General features: G+C 38.1%; 3 protein-coding genes across 3 annotated transcripts; 2 read left to right on the top strand and 1 right to left on the bottom strand.

Moving 5' to 3' along the window:
- Positions 1–548: 548 nt before the first annotated feature.
- Positions 549–9,851, bottom strand: LOC113044563 (interferon-induced protein 44-like). The gene is made up of 7 exons (XM_026204647.1): positions 9,755–9,851; positions 9,375–9,408; positions 1,914–2,118; positions 1,663–1,809; positions 1,410–1,581; positions 1,088–1,188; positions 549–982 (listed from the first exon to the last, which is right to left on the bottom strand). The coding sequence occupies exons 1-7, from the start codon at positions 9,804–9,806 to the stop codon at positions 812–814; spliced, it is 882 nt and encodes a 293-aa protein (XP_026060432.1). The 5' UTR covers positions 9,807–9,851; the 3' UTR covers positions 549–811.
- Positions 9,852–9,977: 126 nt separating this feature from the next.
- On the top strand, positions 9,978–12,355 carry LOC113044564 (uncharacterized). The gene is made up of 7 exons (XM_026204648.1): positions 9,978–10,446; positions 11,367–11,437; positions 11,525–11,701; positions 11,792–11,853; positions 11,936–12,022; positions 12,110–12,151; positions 12,220–12,355. Exons 1-7 carry the CDS (start codon positions 10,289–10,291, stop codon positions 12,349–12,351), a joined length of 729 nt encoding a protein of 242 aa, XP_026060433.1. The 5' UTR covers positions 9,978–10,288; the 3' UTR covers positions 12,352–12,355.
- On the top strand, positions 12,353–14,813 carry LOC113044562 (putative nuclease HARBI1). The gene is made up of 6 exons (XM_026204646.1): positions 12,353–12,395; positions 12,475–12,510; positions 13,008–13,562; positions 13,629–13,744; positions 13,841–13,952; positions 14,047–14,813. The coding sequence occupies exons 3-6, from the start codon at positions 13,091–13,093 to the stop codon at positions 14,433–14,435; spliced, it is 1,089 nt and encodes a 362-aa protein (XP_026060431.1). The 5' UTR covers positions 12,353–12,395; positions 12,475–12,510; positions 13,008–13,090; the 3' UTR covers positions 14,436–14,813.
- The last annotated feature ends 10,825 nt before the right edge of the window (positions 14,814–25,638 follow it).

Raw genomic sequence — 25,638 nt, 5'->3', positions numbered from 1 at the left:
CAAAAACTCTGTTTGCAGTGTGATCATGTAGACAGCAAAAACAGCATTTTTGGCTTGTGACCACAGAGTCAACACTGTTATCTCTGCCTACTGGAAACTTTTTCAGGCTTCTGATTGGCCAATATGGCTTTACGGTTGAGATTACATCGCCACTTGTTGGCTTAGCATGCTCTTTACAGTGCATCATAGCATGCATTTGCATTTTCATGTGGACAGAGATTTTATTTATTTTTAAATGGAAGAAGGAAAAACAATTTATAAAAATACCTGTGTACATGTGGACATAAAATCTCCTTGGTGAAGTATTCCACATCTCCTCATTGCTTGCTTTTTGCTCCCTCACAGTAGCGGTGCGTGACACATAATCATAGTGAACAAAGCTAAATTAAAATACTAGACTGGTAGATAAGCTACAGCAGAGGTGAAATGCAAAGAAGAGAATCAAGTTGGTCCTTTTCAATTGCTTTACATATCCTAATCCTTTGTACTGGGGATGGGATAAATACATTTATTAATGAGACAGACAAAAAATTCAATATTGCATAGGATTTATTCGGTTAATACATTACAGTAATTTACAGGCTGTAACTGAATAGTTTTAATGCTGTTGATGTGCGTAAAAAAATGCTTATTTCATTAGTAACCTAACGTGTGCAAAAAAACTGCAGAATCTTTTTGTTTTTCTTTATTTTACATGACTTATCCATTTTTTCCTGAAGCTTGCTATTTATTTCCAAATTTATAAATGACCTTCTATGATCCTCTCTACATGCATTAATTATTTTATGATAATTATATTATTTATTTATTGTTAGAAACTTTCACTATCCTCCAATCTATCATTGGCAATATGAACAATCTGTTCAATTGCTTTAAGTATCATAACATCAATGTCATCGTTTGTGTCAATCTCTTCATGGTAGTTCTTCACTGGGAAGATGTGGCTCATTGGCACACCCACTTTGGCACTGCAAAACTCCATCTGGACAGGAACAAAATGTTAGGTCAGAAAACTGTGCATGGCTTTCTGACAAAACCTGATCAACATGTGGAATATGTAATGGTATGTATTTATTATAGCACATACCTTCTCTTTGATCTTCTTACTTTTGTAGATCTTCCTAAGATCATTTTTGACCAGAGGACATGCCTCATCCACTTTAGTCATGACAATAACTTGAGGAATCCCTACAGCAAATGCAGAGACAGTGTGGGAGTTCTATAACAAGTTTTTTTTTTCTCTCTCTCTCTCTCTCTCTCTCTCTCAATAAAATTGAACAAATCTGCAGAAGAGTTTTTTGAAAGACATGTTTATATATACACATAACTGAACCACATAATTTTCTTAATTTTTTTTCTTAATTTCCTTATCTTAATTTACTGTAAACAATCAAGTGGAAAAGTTTTACCATTTTCACTGATTCTCTGGCGGATGATCCTCAACTTGTCAATGAGACGATCATCTGTGAATTGGACCGTATCCGCAGCTATAACGTAAACCAGGCAGAAACACTGGTCGGAGAGGTTGGGGTCACTGATGTAATGTTGATCATTATGACCGAGTGCCTGCTCCTGGTTGAACTAAGATTGGAAATTCAGCAAAATATGTTTAATGTCACATAGAAACATAGAATTTTTGCAATTAATGTAGTGCTTTATTACTTTATAGCCATCCTTGACATGTCCATACAAAGCATTAATGATATCTTCGGTTTGTGACCCAGCCAATATTTCAGGTTCCAAGCCCATGATGTCCTTGAAGATGAAGGGCAACGTTTTTTTCCCACATCTGATGGAGAGTCCTTTGAGCTACAAATCAAGACCAAATACATTTTTGAACAGTTTTGAAGAAATCCTCATACTATTAACTAAAACGCTTACAATGCACAAGAGTGTGTTGGTGGCAAACTTACCATTCGTGTGAAACTATGACTGTAACCATCAGCTGCATTAACTAGTGCTCTTGAGGTAATCCGTCCTTGAAAGGCACTATCGACTGAGTTAATAAAGCTGGACTTTCCTGCTCCAATTTGTCCAGCTACCAGGATTTTGATGTCCTTTACATCTTCATGACTTGTAGAGAAGTTTTTTAGTTTTTGTTGTAAGGCTTCTTTTTGTCTGTCAAAACAGTTGACTAGAATTTCAGTGAAAGATGATTAGTTAAACAGTACAGTATTTGGCACAATAGAGTCTTATTTGGAATAGCATATTACTACAATACACTTTTTTTGTACTGCGGTTTTAGATAATTTAACCCTGAATTATGAACATTTCTTAATTTTACCATTGTTTATATAAGCAAACATGCACTTTTTGGGAATTTGACCACAGTAAATATCTACACTTCTATAAGTTGAAATAAAGAAATTATGAGAAGCGGATATGTATTTGGGCCAGATTGTTATATTTGGTTATAAAGGAAAATGTAAAATGTTCAGGTCAAAACTATTTTATGACAATAATGGCCATAAACAGCGTTTCCACCACAGGAACTTTACCCAGAAACTAGGGACTTTGTTTTTGGAAGATTTCATTTGCAAAAACTCTATAACATTTATTATTTGTAACAATTCATAGGAATCATGCTTTTTCATTATGCATTCCAAATAATCTCAATCAAATTGCAGTTGGGTTATTTTGATAGGATAAAAAATTACTTAGAAAAAAAAAAAAAAAAAAAAAACCAATAAAAAAAATCATGATGAAAAAAAAAAAAAAAAATATCGGTCTTTGCAAATAAAACATTTCCTTTTTAAAGAAACAGGATAATTATAGTTTATAAATTAGAGAGATAAATGATCATATACATAGAGAGTTGTGTATTTTATAAGTAAATAAAATGTTTGGCTTATATTTGCACAGATCAATATTCTGCAGAAATCAATATTCTGAACTGATCCGTGGCTTATGTACATGTAGTCTCAGCCTCAGACATCACGCCCACGGACTGTTGGCTCAACGTCTGCTGCATATGCGATACAAAAGTGGAAACACTTCAGGAGTGTGAAAGTCATCATCGGATTGGTTGAATTCTACAGGTTTTCCCATAGACATGGGATTTCCGCAAAGCGTATGTGTCGCATTTTTTAACGTTCCACCTGGAAACAAAAATACTGTGGTGCCAGATCCCCTCACGAAGGAAGAAAGAAAGACTTATTGTTTACAACTGTGACAACGAGCCCTTATCAGTATCAATTAAACACTGGATTTTCAAAAGTATGTGAAATATTTAGAGTTCGCAGCATAGAATCTTTAAAATACATCTGAGAGTTTTACACACCGGTCGGTTATTGTGATGACATTTCCACCAGTGTTGATTTTGGCAGGCATTTTTGAATTGGTCTTAGTCTTGGGACGAAAATGCTTAATAGTCTTAGTGGCATTTTAGTCATTTGAGTTTTTCATACTTTTAGTCTAGTTTTAGTTGACGAAAAGTCGTTTAATTTGTCAGCTTTTAGTCACTACATTTAGTCAATAGTTTTAGCCAAACTGTTGTTACCAAAATCTATTTTGGTAGCTATTTTATATGTAGTTTTAAAATTAAAATACTAATTAATTCTTCTATTTAGACAACATCAATTAAGCTTTTGAGAAATTTGAATCAAGGTCTGAATTTGAAAGTGACGTGACATTCAGCCAATTATGGTGACCCATACTCCGAATTCATGCTCTGCATTTAACCCATCCAAAGTGCATATACACAGAGCAGTGAACACACACACACAAACACACACTGTGAACACACACCCGGAGCAGTGGGCAGCCATTTATGCTGCAGCACCCAGGGAGCAGTTGACATAAGGGAAATGATTAAACCTTATGAAACATTTCATCCATCTTAGTATTCAAGTAGATTACATGTAAAATACGATAGCCGTAAGAGAAATGACATCTTACTTTGTTCCTGGTGCATACCAGCCATTTGCAGTCACACTCATTAAACCATAAAAAAAGCAACACTTACATCAATATTAAAGGGATAGTTCACCCAAAAAGATGATGTTGTCATAATGTACTCGCCCTCAAGTTGTCCCAAACCTGTACGAGTTTCTTTCTTCTGTTGAACACAAAAGATATTTTAATGAATGTCGGTTAACAGACAGTTGAAAGTTGCCATTGACTTCCATGGTAGGAAAAAAAGTATACTATGCAAAGTCAATGGCAACCTTTAAATGCGTTAACCAAAACTCTTTAATACTTGGCTGAATGTCACATCACTTCACTTAAAATATCTTTTGTGTTCAACAGAAGAAAGAAACTCGTACACAGGTTTGGGACAAATTGAGGGAGAGTAAATTATGACATCATCTTTTTGGGTGAACTATCCCTTCAACAGAATTAATCCGATAACAGAAACACTTCCATCAGGAATACACATTCAGTGGGATGATCATGAACCACTACTATGCAAGAAGATAATTTTTTAACCTCTGAACATTAACAGAGAGTTTTGGAGGATCCAGCTCAAGAAACAGTTTTTGGAACAACTCAAGTGAGTACAGGTCTTTCTCAAAATATTTGCATATTGTGAAAAGTTCATTATTTTCCATAATGTACTGATAAAAATTAAACTTTCGTATATTTTTGATTTATTGCACACCAACTGAAATATTTCAGGTCTTTTATTGTTTTAATAGTGATGATTTTGGCATGTAGCTCATGAAAACCCAAAATTCCTATCTCAAAAAATGAGTACATCATGAAAAGGTTCTCTAAACAAGCTATTAACCTAATCATCTGAATGAACTAATTAACTCTAAACACCTGCAAAAGATTCCTGAGGCTTTTAAAAACTCCCAGTCTGGTTCATTACTCAAAACCGCAATCATGGGTAAGACTGCCGACCTGACTGCTGTCCAGAAGGCCATCATTGACACCCTCAAGCGAGAGGGTAAGACACCGAAAGAAATTTCTGAACGAATAGGCTGTTCCTAGAGTGCTGTATCAAGGCACCTCAGTGGGAAGTCTGTGGGAAGGAAAAAGTGTGGCAAAAAATGCTGCACAACGAGAAGAGGTGACCGGACCCTGAGGAAGATTGTGGAGAAGGACCGATTCCAGACCTTGGGGGACCTGCGGAAGCAGTGGACTGAGTCTGGAGTAGAAACATCCAGAGCCACCGTGCACAGGCGTGTGCAGGAAATGGGCTACAGAGAAGTAGCACTGGACTGTTGCTCAGTGGTCCAAAGTACTTTTTTCGGACGAAAGCAAATTTTGCATGTCATTCGGAAATCAAGGTGCCAGAGTCTGGAGGAAGACTGGGGAGAAGGAAATGCCAAAATGCCTGAAGTCCAGTGTCAAGTACCCACAGTCAGTGATGGTCTGGGGTGCCATGTCAGCTTCTGGTGTTGGTCCACTGTGTTTTATCAAGGGCAGGGTCAATGCAGCTAGCTATCAGGAGATTTTGGAGCACTTCATGCTTCCATCTGCTGAAAAGCTTTATGGAGATGAAGATTTCGTTTTTCAGCACGACCTGGCACCTGCTCACAGTGCCAAAACCACTGGTAAATGGTTTACTGACTATGGTATTACTGTGCTCAATTGGCCTGCCAACTCTCCTGACCTGAACCCCATAGAGAATCTGTGGGATATTGTGAAGAGAAAGTTGAGAGACTCAAGACCCAACACTCTGGATGAGCTTAAGGCTGCTATCGAAGCATCCTGGGCCTCCATAACACCTCAGCAGTGCCACAGGCTGATTGCCTCCATGCCACGCTGCATTGAAGCAGTCATTTCTGCAAACGGATTCTCGACCAAGTATTGAGTGCATAACTGAACATAATTATTTAAAGGTTGACTTTTTGTATTAAAACACTTTTCTTTTATTGGTTGGATGAAATATGCTATTTTTTGAGATAGGAATTTGGGGTTTTCATGAGCTGTATGCCAAAATCATCAGTATTAAAACAATAAAAGACCTGAAATATTTCAGTTGGTGTGCAATGAATCTAAAATATATGACATTATGGAAAATAATGAACTTTATCACAATATGCTAATTTTTTGAGAAGGACCTGTATTTGTGGGTCTTGGGAGATCTCAAATCCAATGCATACGTGACTCCCAAAAGATAGCAGCAGGCTCTGCTGAGATTCCCAAGATTGCGGAGGACAGTGATGCCCTCAATCACAACTCCTACATCGCTGACTACCCCATCATTGTCCCGAAGGATGTAGATTTTTATGACCTCCTCTGCCAACTCTGCTTGTACGAAGACCGGTAGATCAGCTGAACCCTACAGGCAAATTTTAAAGATAACTGGTTAGAGCTTACATTCAAACCTGAATGTTACAAGAAAGCGACAAATACACAAAACAAATAGCACCTGAAGCAAACATTCTGTTGGACCATATGATAAAAATCTCAAACAAAGTTTACTAGGGGGAGGAGTTGCAAACATTAACAGCATTCTTCTTAACAAGAGGACAGGTTAATTTTCTACATGGGGACATTTATTTTTAACAATAAGCCTAAAAGAAAAATGAAAAGAGACCAACTGCGAGCTTCTATGCTGTAAATCAATGCTATAGGCTTTTATTGAGGTCCGCATTATTTCAACCAATTTCTTTATAAACATGTTTAATATTTAAGTAAAATGACTAATGGTTTTAAAACAAAAAAGCTTGTTTAATTGCACTACTTGAAATCAAACTATTTAAGGATGCAAAATTAAACTGATCTGTTTCAGGGAACAAAAATATTACTTTAATTAAAATTAAAACAATGTACCCCTCCCCCAGCCTCCACTGTCCTTCAATACCCACCAGGTCTGGATTTGTTGTGAAACAGCTGCAGTGACTGGAGTAATGGAATGAAAATTCGGCTTTAATATATATATATAAATAAAAATTACTAGCCAAATGGCGATAGAGGGTGGGGGGGGATAGACGGTTGTTTTTTCTGTTTTTTTTTTATAAATGCAAGCTTAATGAGCTTAAGAAACTTATTTTAGAAACATTAAAAAGCTTACCGTTTTCAAACTTTTGACCGATATTGTATGTGATCTAGGTTTCAGTGCACTTAAACAGGCCTTAAACTGTCCGACTCCCTATAGTGGGAGCTGATTAAAACGCACCAGTCTATGTTATGTCAACGCCATTTTAAATACTTTTGCATGGCGTATTTGTAGTGGTGATTTAAGAGCTCATACTTGAGTTAATGTAGTAATTATGATGTTTTACAAAAACGTGACAGCTTTTTACAAGACAGAATGTTGTCATTTGAAAGTTCATAAATGATGTGTTCCCTTTTGACAAGCCACTGACCCCAAAGGGGAACCTGTACAAAACACGTTTTCCATTGGGCATGTATAGTTATAGTTGCTTGACCACGGTAACGTTACACTTATCGTTAGACTTTCAAATGGCGGTTGAAATAAACGGTGATCCAAATAGTACGAACGTTAACCCACTCCAAAAAAAAAAAAAAAAAAAAAAAACCCTAACATACATATCGCTGCCCCACTAACTAACTTAGAAAACTACACTGTTATGTACACGTACACAAGGTCAATGGGTGTGATCAGTCTAGGCTAGTCCCTGGAGTGTACGACCACACCGGTCAGTGCATGACGTGAAATTCAAATGTGCTCTCGCGAGTTGGCTGGCGCTGAGCCAGAAACAAGTGCGCTCAGAGCTGTCATCACAACTTTTCAGTGTTTTCAACCACATAATGTTTATTTTAGGTTTCAGACATATAAGTACTAGAAAAAACAATTCATTTAGAGTTTGTAAAATACACACTGATGTCAAAGGAAGAGGCAATAATAATCTTTTTCATTATAATTAGACACATTTTATTCATATCAGATACACATTGTGTAAGTAACTTTAAAGTTTACTCCATTATTCTCCCAGTTCACCAGCCACTTACTTTTATGCATTTCGGGAGAAGTGGATGAATTCACGTGTTGTAAATCCAACAGATCTGATTCTCTGAACTGCGTCTGCGGCACAAACTAAGATAGCGGCGCCCATCGCGCATACAGCTCAACTAACGCGATCGTTATAAAGGTGTTTAAACAACAAAACACTTCCACTTGCATATATTTGACAATCGGAATATCAGCTATTTCATGCCATATCTAACAAATTTGTTAATATTTTGAATAAAAAAGGAAAAATGACAAAAGCAGATCATTCATTCAGCTCTGTTGTTGCTGTGGTATGTCACGTGACAAGCAATGACGCGTCACCATGGAAAGCATAAAGTGACACATCTAGCGGATTAGCAGGAGTGTGTGTGTGCGTGTGTGTGCGCGTGTGAGCAGCTCAGACTTACTCGACTGGTTCCTGATGGCAGAATAATGAACGAGTTCAACCCAACATAGCTGCACAGTTACTTTCCGAGAGAGAACAGGTGGATATCGAGCAGCTCATACAGAAGTGTAACACTGATTTTGCACGCAGAACAATAAAATATAACTTCGTGTGCTTTGAGACTGGGCATAAAATCGATTTGCTGTACTACATTTCACGCGACGAGAGGTGTTTTTTTTTTGGGGGGGGGGGGGGGGGGGGGGGGGCAGCAGCGCATTTATCATGGGTTCGCGGGCTAAAAAGTTTGGGAACCCCTGCTCTACTCTATCAGTTTGAATCATAGACAGTAAAAGAAATGGACACAGCGACCCCATTGGAACTCAATCGAGACAAATGAAGCCCAGTCTTAGCGTTTTTTAGCACTTCCGTTTCTGACGCGCAGACTCAAACGAAGCTTGACTACGTCAGCAACCTGTCTGCCAGATGTAAATCTTCTAGTAGCTGTGCGTCCAAACTGCCATCGTTAATCTTGCAGAGACGGCGAGCTTGAGCGGGGAGTTCTTTGTTATGAGTGAGCAGGAGTAAGTATTCTGATTAATTATTTTGTAAAGTATTTTAAAATATAACGCCAGTATGCCATATTAAGTTAATTGCCTGCGAGCTTCTCCACCTGTCTGTACGGTAGTGCGACAGAGAGCCGAGTGGTTATGATGCAATCGTTAGCCTATTTTTTACAAAAACTGTTTATACGGGGCCATAATGTAACATAGAAGGTAATGGAGCCCTTTATACATTGTCGTGTATCTTTAGAAATAAATAATGGACAAACGGAGTCTTTAAACGCCTCAAATGTAAAGTTATTCGCTGTCAAAGTGACGCCAAAATGAATGGGAGTCAATGGGAATGCTAACGCAAGTGAAGTTCTGCTAAAAGATGGCAGCCCCCACCCGACTTCAACTTCCGGTCGAGTTCCTTGCCCCTTGGTTTGAATGGTCGCCAACGCACTTCCTGGAACTATTTGAACTCTACACGAATCACGTGACAACCAAACATTTCGAACTTCCGTTGTCGCAACTCTCTCTCTATATGGCTCTGTGTGAGACTATGCATGTAACTTACCCCCAGGAAAAATTCCTCCATGGTGTATCCAGTTCTGTGAAAAAACATATTCGTAAATTACGTAAACAATAATTTGGTGTGTGCATGTATGATTTGTTTATGAATAGTAATAAAAAAATAAAAATAAAAAAACACTTTTGAATAGCGAACACATTTCCTATTTACTAATTTGCTGCTTATTACCAGTTAGTAAGGTAGATGTTAAGGGATCCATAATATTGTCTTACATAAAGAATTAATATTCCTATTATATTAAATATGCTTGTAATATGCATGCTAATAAGCAACTAGTTAATAGTGAGAATTGGACCTTAAAAAAAGTGTTACCAAAAATAAACTAATAATAATAATAAAATCATATGGAATAGGGAATCACTCACCTTTTTGTTGTTGCTGCATTGGTTTTTCATCTTTTGCGAAAAACAATCCCATGTCGTTTATTCTTATATTTATATCAGCTCTTTTCTGGTACAAAGTTGTCTTGTATCTAACTCAAAGCAATCAAGTCTGTGCTGCAGCTGTTTTATATATTAATTTATGTGGCGAGTGGGGCGGGCCGAGAGGCGTGGGAACGAGGAGCGAGGCCAGGTGTAGTGATTGAAGATGAGCTGCACCTGCGCCCCACCGCCGGTATCGAGTCCCACGTAGGAGATGGAAGGATATAAAACTGGAGTGACGAGAGAGGACCAGGGGCCTGTTGCACAAAAGTAGAATTAAGACATCCGGGATAAATGACTCAGCTGAGCTCAATAAAGCCAAAACATGTGCGTCCAGGCTTAATTGGTTGCACAAAGACCAAGCCAGGATGAGCAGACACGGATTCATTAAGCCAGGTGAAACCAATCCTGGATAGGTGCGCGCTCACGGCTCACTCAAATAGACCCCGCCACAGATCACAGATTAACTGATTTACCATGGCAACTAGAGCCGCGTACTTTTCCCCGTCGGAAGCACAAATCCTCATGGAGGCATACGAGGAGGTAAAAGATATAATTAAGAAGAAAGGCAACACCACCACAGTGATAAAGCAAAGAGAAAAAGCGTGGCAAAGTATTGCAGACCGCCTGAATGCGTAAGTAGTGCACAATTACACACTCACCGCTCCGCTGAAACATCACAATTACAAATCAAATATTTAATTCACATCTCCAAAAACGCAGTTGTACTGCAATTATGAAACGGTTACATTTTTTATTGAAATGCACTGCATATATGAGTGAAATTGTGTAACGTAACTCCATCACACTGTATAAAGCTATGATATATTATTATTAAAGCCTTACATTATTATTTTACGTTACTACGCTCAGTACGGTTTAATCTTAGCCGTTGTACTCTGCTTATGTTGTCCACCGGTTTTTTTTGTGTGTGTTTCCCCTGCTTTTATTAATGTAAAGCAGCTTTGACAGAATGAAACAATTGTGAAAAGTGCTATATAAATAAGATTTTCTTGAATACATAGATGAGCTATAATAATAATCACTTTAATTTATATAGCGCCTTTCAAAGGACCCAAGGTCGGTTGCTCACTGCACTGCAAAAATGTCTTTCTTACTTAGTATTTTTGTCTTGTTTTCAGTAAAAAAAAAATATCTAAAAAAAATCTTAAATATTTTCTAGAGCAAAATAACCTAGGAAAATAAGCAAAAAACTCTGCCAGTGAAACAAGAGAACTTTTCTAAAAGTAAGTGTTTATGGAAAAAGTAAACTTATTTCAAGAGAATTTTTCTTATTATATTGACAGCTATTTAAATTTTTTTGCTTGTTTTAAGCACACATTTACTTGAAGTTTATATTTTTGGTCTAAACCTATACTTATTTTGCTAGGTCATTTAGAAAATCAAGAAAATACATCTTTATTTTTTTTTTTTTTTTTAAATATTTTTACTGAAAACAATACAAAAATACCAAGTCATTTTTGTCAGTGTGACTCCATTAAATGTTCTTGTGATAAAGAATGTGTGTGTGTGTGTGTGTGCGCGTGTGATGTAGATTAAACATGAACGGGCCAAAACGGACATGGCAGCAGGTCAAAATCAAATACAAGAACATTCTGCAGAATGGTATGGTCCCTGACTAATATTTAACAAAGCACAAGCATATATTGTACCCAGAAGGTGCCTGCTCACACATTGTCTGTACTGTTTTAGCAGTGAAAAAGAATACCCACAGACAAGGCACGGGTGGTGGGTCACCAAAGGCTGACCTTACCCCAGCAGAGGACATGGCCTTGGAGCTAAATAAAGGCAGGCCCGTCTTCGAGGGGATCCCTGGGGGGAAAGAGACGAGCATAGGTTCCTCCCAAGATGCCACCCGCTTCATTCAAGGTATGTCCTTCCATCTCTACATGGAATACAACCACATTCATATTGAATCAATTTGGACTGTCTGACTTTGGTTTACCTATTGCCTTGCAGTGTCTGGCAGCACTGTGTTCCTGTCAGAGCCACCAGCACAAGCACCAGACGATGCTGATCCAGTGAGTTCTCCATCAAAGGCATACTGTAGGCCTGGCATGTCTTGACTACTAGCTTCAATATGAATCCGATTAAATGTAATAGGGTGAAAGCCCCAGTGCAGCAGCAACAGCACATGATGGAGACGATGATGAGGAGGAGACCATCTCTCTGGATTCCAGAAGGCATGAGGTATCATGTTAAGACTGTGAAAGTACTATTTACTCTACAATGGTGAGGAGTCCTCATCAAAATCAAAAAATCTAATTTCTTTTACAGGACCCAGATGCTATACAGTGGGAAAACCAGCCTGGCAACATAGTGCGTATTAATAAAAGGACACCACATCCTGCCAAATTCCAGCTGCGCTAATTGTATTGTGTTCACAGAGCTCACAAGCTATCAGAAAGTTGTATGGCAACCACCTCTGGCGCCAAATAGAACTGGCAGACATAGACATTCAGTACAAGAAGAAAAAGATAGAAAATCTTGCACTGGAGTCCGAAAAAAAAAAAAGATGACAATTAGGAAACTGGACCTTGAAATAAAAAAACTTGAGAGGGAGGTGAGATATGCCTTCAATGTACACTGTATGCTAACTGTAACACAAATGTATTAATCATTATTTTTCTTTCCTCCCCCAGCTCCAAGAAGATGACACAGCTCAAAATAAAAATTAGGTATATTCTCGTAAAGTCAAGTGAGCCATGACATATGAGCTCTTATTGTGAGCACACAGGACGAAAGTGAAAGTGAAAATGACATTCAGCCAAGTATGGTGACCCATACTCAGAATTCGTGCTCTGCATTTAACCCATCCGAAATGCGCACACACACAGAGCAGTGAACACACACACACACTGTGAGCACACACCCGGAGCAGTGGGCAGCCATTTATGCTGCGGCGCCCGGGGAGCAGTTGGGGGTTCAATGCCTTGCTCAAGGGCACCTAAGTCATGGTATTGAAGGTGCAGAGAGAGCTGTTCATGCACTACCCCCACCCACAATTCCGTCCGGCCCCAGTCTCGAACTCACAACCCTTCGATTGGGAGTCCAACCCTCTAACCATTAGGCCACGACTTCCCCCTCTTTTTTTTTTTTTTTTTTTTTTTTTTTTTTTTTTTTTTTGAAAAGTAAAGACGGTGGCATCTTTCTAAGGTATCTTTTATTTTCACAGCAATCAGTACAACCAAGTCATCGTTATAAGGCACCGGCCTCTTTTGCCCACCCCCCCAGCACCAGGTGTGGCCACTAGCCTATATGAAGGCCCAAAATTGTGTGTTACTTTCTGCTCTGACAATGGCATGCCCATTCTTGCGAGATGTGGTGGATGAAGAAGCACTTGTGCTGAGGAGAGCCTTCAGGCGAGAAAGGGTCTTCAGGGACCGGTTGGACCCACTAGCCTTCCCTGATGACCATCTATATGAAAGATACAGGTTTTCTGCAGATGGCATCAGGTATCTATGCAGACTACTGGGTCCCAGGATTAAGCACCGCACTGCACGGAGCCATGCACTGAGTGTGGAGCAAATGGTTTGTGTGGCCTTGCGCTTTTTTGCTAGTGGAGCCTTCCTGTACTCAGTGGGGGATGCAGAACAGCTGAACAAGGCCACAATTTGCCGCACAATAAGGAGTGTGTGTCTGGCTATCAAAGCATTAGCAGATGTCTTCATCTCCTTCCCTGGCCACAGAAGACTCTGTGACATGAAAGGGGAGTTCTATAGGATTGCAGGTAAGAGGATCTACAAATTACAGGACAACTGTTAACACGTAGGATACTCATTACTTTGTGTGACAGGTTTCCCCAATGTCATTGGTGCAGTGGACTGCACACACATAAGGATAAAAGCCCCCTCAGGTGCCCATGAGGCCGATTTTGTGAATAGGAAATCCTTTCACAGCATTAATGTTCAGGTGAACATAACTTTTTGATATTGTCCATTGACGAACACTCTGCATTGCCAATGATGTGCATTGATTGGTGTAATATTCCTCATCTTATGATTTCAGATGGTCTGCAATGCTGACACTGTGATCAGCAATGTTGTGGCAAAATGGCCTGGCTCAGTCCATGACTCCAGAATCTTTCGGGCCTCTGAAATCTATCAGTGCCTATCACAAGGTAAGCCACACAACCCCTATTTATAACCATCATGGCTGTGTCAAGAATATCACTGTGTTTATGAGGTAGTAATGATGAGATTTTGTGTTGACAGGTGAATTCTCTGGTGTGTTGCTGGGAGACAGGGGGTATGGCTGTCAGCCTTTTCTCCTGACACCTTTCACAGACCCCCAGGAAGCACAGCAGGCCTACAACCATGCCCATGCCAGGGCCAGAGTTGAAATGACCTTTGGCCTCCTGAAGGCATGCTTTCACTTCCTTCACAAATTAAGGGTCAACCCTGTTAGGGCATGTGATATTACTGTGGCTTGTGCTGTCCTCCACAATGTGGCCTGCCTGAGGAAGGAGAGGGCCCCCAGAGTGCCACCAGCCATGGACTGGGACAATCCGGCAATCTTCCCTGATGACGACAGTGGTCGGCTGCTGAGGGACCAATATGTGTTGAATTATTTTAGTTGGTATGTGTGCTTTCAATTTAGGTAAAAAATGTCCTGCTGTGGCAGAGGAAATAGGGTTTTTTTGGGTTGGTTTTTTTACGAATTTGGCCTCTTATGATGATTGTGCGGTATACTGTGTGTAATACAAGGCTGCAGGGAGGCTACTGCATCCATTCATTTGTCTGTTCAGTTGATGTGTATGGATTTGTCCTGCATTTATTTTAGTGTGCAGACATGCAGGGTGTGTTATATACAGACCTTTGAATGTGTATGTATCATTTTGTATAATATGCTTTGATTCTGTGCTTTCCATCTTGTAGAGTCACTGTGACTTCAGTTTCGAAAGGAGCTGATAGTTTACCTGCTTTGTTTTGTCCTTATTCAATAAAGGAACATAATGTTACACATTGTGTTTTTATATTCATATGGAATGTGTATTTGTTTATATGACAGAGTACTAGGGCCCCACTGAGGAAAAAGGATAAAGTCATAAATTTATGAGGCTGGTTCTTTCTGCAGAAACGCAACATATTCTTTTTACAGTTTTGATAGTTATGACAATGTGATACTTCATAATCTGGCACATCAGCATGTCTTTGTTTATGAAACCATACTGAAGTACAATTTCACGAAATGCCCCACATCTGTCATTTTAACAACCGTCCTCCTTTAAAACAACTGGTTACAATATTATGACTTGTCTTTTTTTTCCCTCTGTGGCCCTAATATTCTATCATTTTATATATAGCCTTATAGTCTATGGGAAACTGTAAATTATCTAATGATAGCAACATCATCTAAAAATCATTATTTATCCAAAATGATTGAAATTAATGATCACAAACGTTTAAATAATGACAGTGGGTCTAGTTATATGTGATAACAATGTATAGTGAGCAGTGAAATAACTATTGGTTTCCATTTGTGGCGACTGCTGACTGACATTAGGGATGAGATTAAATAGATCCTGGAATTTAGCCTGGTCTGGAGCAGGCTAGCTCCACAGAATAAATCTCCATGGTAATTTATACCATAACATATCCTCCTGCCCCCTATCCAGCTTTAGTGCAACCAGATTAGGGATCAATTGAGCCAGGATCACCAAGATATCCTGGCTTAATCCCTTATCCTACTTTTGTGCAATAGGCCCCAGGCCTGGAATAATAGGTTATTCAAATGATTTTTCAACAACAACAAAAAGCCATCCATGACTAAAATACTTACATAGAAAGACTGAGATTAAACTAAATTTTATTTCACACTCTCTATGCAATATATCAAATCATATATAAGGATAGAAACAGAAAACGAACAAACAAACCTAAATCAATAAATACAAATAAGAAAAAGTAAGCTTTTACAATATAGGCCTATAACAGAAATTCTCTAATAAATGATGCAAATACCTTGATTTGGGACTTTTCAGGTCTCATTATGTCTCTAAATATATTAGAAATTCCTCTTTAAAATCTACCAAATCAACAGAAGAGGAACAGTAGTAACATATTGTTTATTAGCATTTAATGTTTTTCTGTGTCTCAAACAGGCTATAGTGGACATGTTTTACCTATTGTGGACATGATACTATGCCAAATTATTTTTTTCTTATTGATTGATTGATTGATCTTCTCTTGGTATCCTTAATTCTTATGTGATGTTTCCTATATGTAGTGTAATATGAAAATTTAGTGTAATCTCAGGGTTTATAAGTATTTCAGTTTATGCACAAATCTTTCAGGATATAGATGTTCAGATAATATTTTATTAAAGGGGGAATTAATGTTTAAGTCAAGATAAATTTAGCCTTTACATCCAACTGACTTTCAGTTTTTCTTTCTGGTAAATGTAGCCTGAGTTTATGGATTTGTTATGAGGAGCTTGTGTTTCTGGATGGGGGTTTAATTTGGCCTGAAAGTATGTGACAAAAATAGTGTGCAAAACAGAAAGTAAATTTATATATAGTACCAATGATTGTGGTGCAGTTACTTTTCGCCTACTGTGTTTTGAATACTATGAATTCTGATATACTACTTTTGTAGTCCTAATACTTTTTTGACATAACTCTATTTCGTACTTTTATTTCAACTTATGATTTTAGATAAGGTTTTGCCGATAGACGAAAGATCAATGGCAAGAGATCTTTGGGTAAAGTAACTCCCCCAAATGCTGCTGGAGGACCCTGCACAAACCTCCTATTGATAAAAGAAATGCAGATTTGCAGTAGAGGAATGTGCATGGCATGATAGCCACAGATGAAAAGAGGTATCTACTCCGTAGCACACAGGACTTTTACCCTTGGTATAGGCTACACAAGTAACAGACGTACCAAAAAAATCTTATAAAAATACAAAATGTATTTATACAACAATTAAAAAAAAAGAAACCACTTGTAATAGTATGCATCAAGTGAAAACATTAAATGACTACCGGTTTACATTCCAGGGCTAAGAAGAGTGTCACAGTCTAGCACCCCCTAACTGGACAGTGAATGGGAAAAGGCTAATCACCCGATTCGCCCCAATAAAGTAATGTATCACACAGCACACAATCACATGTGAGAGTTACACAGCAAAGGCAAATAACTGTACAAGTGTAATCACTTCAAAATAGACCCCACACATCAAGGAATGAATATAACTACATTGGTTTTATCAGTCATAGCATTAAAAACAATTCACGCCATTATGGAGGTTAAGACAGCTGACAGAATTTAAACCTAGGCGAGCAGCCCTTATCTCCAAAGCTGAGAGAAATGTAAACAAGCAAAACTTCACAATTATATGCATTTATCAGAATTTACAGCACACAAGTCACTCACGACCCCGCCCACTCGGCGCTCGTAATGCACACAGAAGATGCTAGAGATGGAGGCAATCAGCCTGTGGCACTGCTGAGGTGTTATGGAGGCCCAGGATGCTTCGATAGCAGCCTTAAGCTCATCCAGAGTGTTGGGTCTTGAGTCTCTCAACTTTCTCTTCACAATATCCCACAGATTCTCTATGGGGTTCAGGTCAGGAGAGTTGGCAGGCCAATTGAGCACAGTAATACCATGGTCAGTAAACCATTTACCAGTGGTTTTGGCACTGTGAGCAGGTTCCAGGTCGTGCTGAAAAACGAAATCTTCATCTCCATAAAGCTTTTCAGCAGATGGAAGCTTGAAGTGCTCCAAAATCTCCTGATAGCTAGCTGCATTGACCCTGCCCTTGATAAAACACAGTGGACCAACACCAGCAGCTGACATGGCACCCCAGACCATCGCTGACTGTGGGTACTTGACACTGGACTTCAGGCATTTTGGCATTTCCTTCTCCCAAGTCTTCCTCCAGACTCTGGCAGCTTGATTTCCGAATGACATGCAAAATTTGCTTTCATCCGAAAAAAGTACTTTGGACCACTGAGCAACAGTCCAGTGCTGCTTCTCTGTAGCCCAGGTCAGGTGCTTCTGCCGCTGTTTCTGGTTCAAAAGTGGCTTGACCTGGGGAATGCGGCACCTGTAGCCCATTTCCTGCACACGCCTGTGCACGGTGGCTCTGGATGTTTCTACTCCAGACTCAGTCCACTGCTTCCGCAGGTCCCCCAAGGTCTGGAACCGGTCCTTCTCCACAATCTTCCTCAGGGTCCGGACACCTCTTCTCGTTGTGCAGCGTTTTTTGCCACACTTTTTCCCTCCCACAGACTTCCCACTGAGGTGCCTTGATACAGCACTTTGGGAACAACCTATTCGTTCAGAAATTTCTTTCTGTGTCTCACCCTCTCGCTTGAGGGTGTCAATGATGGCCTTCTGGACAGCAGTCAGGTCGGCAGTCTTAACCATGATTGCGGTTTTGAGTAATGAACCAGGCTGGGAGTTTTTAAAAGCCTCAGGAATCTTTTGCAGTTATTTAGTTGATTCAGATGATTAGGTTAATAGCTCGTTTAGAGAACCTTTTCATGATATGATAATTTTTTGAGATAGGAATTTTGGGTTTTCATGAGCTGTATGCCAAAATCATCAGTATTAAAACAATAAAAGACCTGAAATATTTCAGTTGGTGTGCAATGAATCTAAAATATATGAAAGTTTAATTTTTATCATTACATTATGGAAAATGATGAACTTATCACAATATGCCAATTTTTTGAGAAGGACCTGTATTTACAATAAAATGAAATAGGATATCAAATACCACTGCCTCCTTTCGTTTTCATTTAAACATAATAACAGCTACAGAAATGTACTTAGTTCAGGGATATGTATATACAGCCATTACAATGAAACAAAATATTATATAAATTTGCCTTTTTTATTTTCATTTTAACATATAAATAAATTGAATACAGACCAAAGATAGCTTGTTAGATTTACCCAAAACGAATTACATGTTATGTTTAACCACTAAAGAGACATCAGAGCCAGCGGCACACATCAGAAGGTCTAGCTGAGGTGAGGCTGCTTCTCGGCGGATAGATGATCACTGAGATCTCGCTGATCGCGTGGAGCTCATGTCTCCGAGATCGGCGAAACAACACATTTTTAAATAGGCACTGTCTTTATAAATAAACTACAGATTTGAGTTTTAAACAACTACATTCTCGCTTGAAATACTTTTTAAATTTCATTTCATGACACAATAACAGTAATATTTTGATATCCGAATAAATGGTGGTTGAACTCATTGCCCAATGCTGCGTGAACTCAACCAATCAGCATGTTTAGCGAAAGTTCCGGAACTTTGAAAAAGTACTACCTCGTCAGCAGGGACTTTCTGAGGGACATTTTTTTTTACCCGGAACTTTATTTAGTTCCTGGTTCCTGCGGTGGAAACACACCGAGTACCAGGCCAAAGTCCCTAGTTCCTGGGTAAAGTTCCTGCGGTGGAAACGCGGCACAACTCAATTCTGACAGATTGGGGACGGAAGGGGGGGACGGATAGTGGTCATGTAATATTTATTTATTATTATTATTGTTAAGTTAGTGTTCATAAACGAGTTATGTATGGTCTATCAAGAATTTAAAGTTAATAATAAAACAATTTACGAAAAATATTTTTAAAGTTTGTGTCATGTGGTGCCCCCCTAGTTGTTGTGAATGGTTGGTGCCCCTGGGCACTGGCCCAAGCGCCCTTATGGATAATCCGGCTCTGAATCTATTAACACATAAAAACCCGACTTTTTACTTAAGTGCCATATATTATATTGCCATAAAATATTTTTAATACCACTGAATTTGCATTTAATGTACATTTTTTATAACAAAACTGTAAGTTACTTATTTTAAAACTTTCATTTTTACACTAACATTTACGTTGAATCAATGTCTGCTTGCTATCTGGGGGACCCACTCTTGTTTCATACAAACCCAGCTGCTGACATTTTGCTACGATGTGTTTTTTGTATGCTGTAATGGATTATAAGAGAACTAACAAACTGGTAAGGTTTAAAAAAAATGTAGTCTTAATTATTTTATTGCCTAAATTATTTTGTGGTGAAATGTTGTGTAATAGGCTATGTGGTTACGCACCGTTTACCTAGTTTTTACCCTAGTTTTTTTCTGACAGGGCCACCTATTCAACTGTACCACCAAAAACATTCATTTGAGATGGATGACATGGACAATCAGACTGTGAGTACCGATATTAAATTAACTTTTTTTTGTATATTACGTTTAAACGTAGCAAACTTTACATAGCCAAAGTGAGAGCTGCTAACTATGAATTAAAAACTAATTCCCATGAATTTAGAATTCATATTCTAGATGTATTAATAACTACAACGTTCTTTATTCGTGGCCATGACTTAATGAATCCTTGTTGAGTTTTATAATAAGTAAATCTAGCCAGGACATTAATTTAGCTTAAAAGATGAGCATGAAAGCACGCTGATGTTAAATGTGGAAGATTTACCTGGATCTTACTGTAAACTTGCTTAATCATTGTTTTACCTTATTAGTTAAGTATAAAATACCTTTCATAATTCAACTGCCTGGTTGCACTACAAATTAGCCAGTCTTTTTAGCATTGATTTTCACATCATTTAAAAAGAAAAATTCTAGGCTACAAGCTCCAGCTATCAAAAAACCCGGGAACCATTGTTCTTTATGTGTGTTTTTTTTTTTTTTTTGCCTTATTCAAGTGATTTAACATTTTTTGTTTTTCACCAACTACGAATAACATTTTTTTTTCCCCTAAAGAAATACAATCATGCACATACATGCATTTCACATATTATTATAGCCCGGTTTGTGCTGAAACACTTGAAAAAGGCCATAGAACACATAAAGAACAATGGTTCCCGGGATTTTTGAGAACTGGAGCTTGTAGCCTAGAATTTTTCTTTCTAAATTATGTGAAAATCATCTTGTTTACTCACTCACAGAAAACAATATATTGATTTAAATTTTCTAACACACTTTTTGTTGGTAAAAGTCATATGCGAGTAGGCGTCAACTACCATGAATATCATTGTGATTTACACCTGAGAAGACAAAGGGCCGCATAATGAGCTGCATAATGAGCCTCTCATTCAGCTGTACCACTGTGAGTGAGGAGTTACAAGAAAGAATGTGAGAACAAAATAAAAGTATATAGTTTTATGTTTTTAGTTTATTAAGAATATATTTAATTATCCCACAACAAAATTTAATATCCACTTGGGGGAGCAGTTAAACAGTTTATTAGAAACAATCAAAGCTGACTTTCAAACAAATTGTTTGGCATCATTACTCCAGTCACACAATCCTTCAGAAATCCTTTTAACAATCTTATTTTCTACAATATATATATATATATATATATATATATATATATATATATATATATATATATATATATATATATATTGTTATTATTATTATTATCATTGTTATTAATGTTGAAAAGAGCTGAGAATATTTTTTCTGGGTTTTTAGGGGGAATAAATAGAAAAAAAGCATTGTTTTTACATTTGTTACAGTTATCTATTTGTTACATTTATATTATTAACATCAAGCTTTTGAATGGTATAATATTTTATATTGTTATTGAAACTTCATAATGTTTCACTTGATTATACATTTAGTCAGGAATTATAGTTTGGAAAAAGTCTTTGGGAAAAGTCTAACTAGTAACATGTTTACAGGTTATGTGAAAACCAGTACAAGTATATAAATAAATAAAAAGAGACTTACTCATGTTTATGATCTCTGCTGAATAAAGTGCTTCATTCTTTTTTTTCTGAGGAAATCCATTTCTCAAATCCTCAACCACATCACATCTTTTTGGGGTGATTTATGTCTTATTCCTCTCATTGCGAAGCAAACAGTAAAATAAAAAAACTTGAACAGTCTGGCTGCATTTTCTTCTGTGGGCGTATTCAAGCCGCACGCTTCAGTTTGAATCTGAATAGGGCGTTTGGCGCGGGGGCGTGGTCATATTAGATTTAATGAAGGTAGACATGAAAAACAGACATTGCGTTGTTTTCATATGGCTTACTTTATCACAGAATATCTGTTTTCGGCGGCACTTGTTTAGTTTAAAAATAGACATGTCAAGCTTTCTATAGATATCTCTCTCAGTTCTCAGAGTTACAGTTCATTTTAATGACGTGTTTGTAAAAGAACAAAGGCTGCAGACAGCACATTTTATAAGTGCACAAAGTTTTGTTGTTATTATGTTTGTGGGCGCTAAACATGCTGATTGGTTGAGTTCACGCAGCATTGGTTGAGTTCAACCGAGAGGGGGTTCCGCGAAAAATCGGCAGCTGTCAGCAGGAAGTGGCTGTCACTGGCAGCAGGAAGTGGCTGCCAATAAAACCGGATGGCAGCTGTCGCTAATACCCGGAAATTGGAGGAGGCTGCCGGCGGCAACAAGACAAATAAATAATTATGTACACTTATGATTATGTTTAATACTTTTTTAAATAAGTATAAAGGTCAGTATTGTATATTATTTGATTTAAAATATTGATCAAATATAAACAAAGAAATAAGATCATTTTGCTAAACGTTAATTTCCAGCTGAATGTTTATGCATGCATGTATCATTGTTTGTGTGAAATAAAACAATTTATATTTATATACGAGAGTGGCACTTATTGGGTGTATGTTGTATATTTATTATAGGCTATATACACAAATGACTGAAAAGAGAGAAGTCTCAGAGACCTTTATTTAAAATCATAATTTGCGTTTATATTTGTAGTATTTCAAGAAACAACTATATATATATATATAGACCCCTTTTGCGCGGACGTCACAGGTATGTCACGGCGCTAGCTGGAGGCAAAACAAACGGAAAACTTGGCTAATACAAACCATAGACAGTAAAAGAAATTTTAAGTTTGTGGGCGCTAAACATGCTGATTGGTTGAGTTCACGCAGCATTGGTTGAGTTCAACCACCATTTATTCGGATCAACATTTTCAAAATATTACTGTTATTGTGTTATGAAATGTAATTTTAAAAGTATTTCAGGCGAGAATGTAGTTGTTTAAAACTCAAATCTGTGGTTTATTTATAAAGCAGTGTTGTAGTCGAGACCAGCTCATTCGAGTCCGAGTCCAGATCGAGTCCAGAGAGGGTCGAGTCCGAGTCAAGACCGAGTTCAGAAAGGGTCGAGTCCGAGTCAAGACCGAGTTCAGAAAGGGTCGAGTCCGAGTCAAGACCGAGACCAGAGAGATTGGGTCTCAGACAAGACCTATAGAAATCTTCAAGCGTATGTAAAATGTTAGGTGGAAACAATAAAGGGTAAAAGGGCCACATAGTATGTGGTGTAAAGTTAATTTTATTAGTATTATGAATTGTTACTTGTCAATATTAAGTGCTCATTTTCACATAACATCGTTGTACCACTATACACATCCATATAACCTTTCTAGTACACATAATATTACTGTACGACTCTATATTGTAATTCTACATAACACTTCTAGTACAAGTAACATTACTGTACCACTATACCTGTAAATGTTCAACTGTAACAGCTTTTACATAACTTTTAACCTTGAAGCTTAACTAATGACTGCTAACATCCTTACAATGTATTGGATTATGTGCACTTTAGATGTTGTGAAGATTACAGATGGGCATAATAACTTTTCAAAAAAATAAGTGAGGAGACCATCCTGCTACCCAACCAAGCACGATGTGGTCTCATGATCAATCCACCCCAACTAAAAACTCTCTCTACTGGCGCAGAGGAAGCGGGGACTGACAACAGTTACCATTTTATCACTTTCTGTAACAGCATCGGATAATCTAATGCTAATTTCCCTGGATGGTGCGTTTTAAGGGTAAAATACACACTAGTCCAAGTTTTTTTTTAGTTACGGAGGGCATACACACAAGAGCCGACTGACTGTCCAGGAAAATTTCATGCAAAAGTGTGTATGTGCCAGGGGAAGAAAGCTGGATGAAATGCCATATAAGTTCAATGCATTCTGTCAGACATTTTTTGGGGGGGGAGATGTTTAGTGTTGAGACAGTCAGTCTGTGTCTGTATTCATTATATAATTTAATTAAACGATATATATATATATATTTTTTTTTTTTCTGTGACCATTTTGTCCTACTTTGTAAAAATAACACAGTTGAGAGAAATAATGTAGCAATGTGGCTTTCTGGAAATCGGGATCACTACAGGCGGATGGCAGGAGGGTAAATAAGGCCGGTGACACACTGGCTGCGTGGCGTCTCTGCTGCGTGCCAGAAGCGTGGTGGCTGCTTCGCGTTTTCTGTCTTTACACACCAGAAGCGTGCCTGCACGCGGCGCTTGGCGCGCTGCTGCGGCTGTAGGTGACATAGAGGGAGGCAGCCGAAAAACCAGGCTCTTGTCTTCATGACAACAATATCAACTTTTTTTCTTTTTTTTTACACACCTACTGATAGGACAAAATAGAGTATGTTTGACAGGTGCAATATTTGAAAATCGATCATTATTAATTTATTTTCTAAATTACATTTATATCTGAATTTATGCCAACCTATAGACTTTCAAATATCAAAATGTCATGAATTAATATGTATTTGTGTACAAAATGACATATCTTCCTAGTATATTTTGCCTGGAAACGCTTCCAACATGCACGCGTGTCACGTTAAAAATATGCGTCGGTTCTATTTCTAGCATGCACGGGTTTTCCGCGCGTCTCACGCAGGCAGTCTGACTCTGCAAGATCTAACCTGTTAACATGGGAGCCGAATTAAAAACAGACACGCCACGCAGCTGAGATGCTTGCGCCACACATCCGGTGTGTCGCTGGCCTAACGTCTCACGTCAAAAGAAAATCACCAGTCATTGGATGTGTCAATCAATTTCAATTTAACATCAATTCAAATAAACATTAACATACAGTAATAATCATGAAATATTTTGATTGGGACTCGAGTGGACTCGGGCATAAGTCCGATTCCTAATATGTTCGAGTCCGAGTCAATACCGAGTCAAAATGCACACGAGTCCATGACAAGACCGAGACCATTAAAATACGGTCTCGAGACCGAGTCCAAGACCGAGTCCGAGTCTCGAGTACACAACACTGCTCTGAAGTTTGACTTTTTGCACCATAACAGTACTTATAGGCAACTAGTCATCATATCTCTAACTCTTTAATGTATTTGCATTGTACTAAAATGAGTTCATTTTCAATGGGCATATATGTGGCTGAAACAGGTAGCCTAGTGCATCCCAAATTTTTTACCATGAACATTTTTAATATAACATTATAGTCATTATGGCCTTTAGAAAAATGCTTTTTATGAGGAGGTGGGGTAGTTCACAATAGGCCCCTGTGGCACGGCCCAAGCTTTTGTTCTTAATGGCATTTTTTTTCCTTACATTACTTTTACTTTTATACTTTAAGTAGTTTTTTAAACCAGTACTTTTACACTTTTACTTGAGTAAAAAGCTTGAGTTGATACTTCAACTTCTACAAAAGTCTTTTTAAACCCTAGTATCTATACTTCTACTTGAGTAATGAATGCCAATACTTTTGACACCACTGCTGAACACATCAACATGCCCATATTCGGTTATAGTCATAGCGCCACCTGCTGGCAACACAAAGTGTCATGTAGAGAGTTTGACTCCTAACCCTAACCTTTGACTCCTAATCTCGGGCCAGCAATACCACGACTTAGGTGCCTAACAAGGCATCTAACGTGCACTTTGGATGGGTTAAATGCAGAGCACGAATTCTGAGTATGGGTCACCATACTTGGCTGAATGTCACGTCACTTTTTTTTAAAAGCATGCTATTAATGCAGTGAAGCAGAACATTACTGTAACTCGTGCATA

Source organism: Carassius auratus, chromosome 26 (genome assembly GCF_003368295.1).
Source record: "Carassius auratus strain Wakin chromosome 26, ASM336829v1, whole genome shotgun sequence".
Taxonomy (NCBI): domain Eukaryota; kingdom Metazoa; phylum Chordata; class Actinopteri; order Cypriniformes; family Cyprinidae; genus Carassius; species Carassius auratus.
Note: the sequence above shows the minus strand (reverse complement) of the source record. Positions and strands in the feature narration are given on the sequence as shown.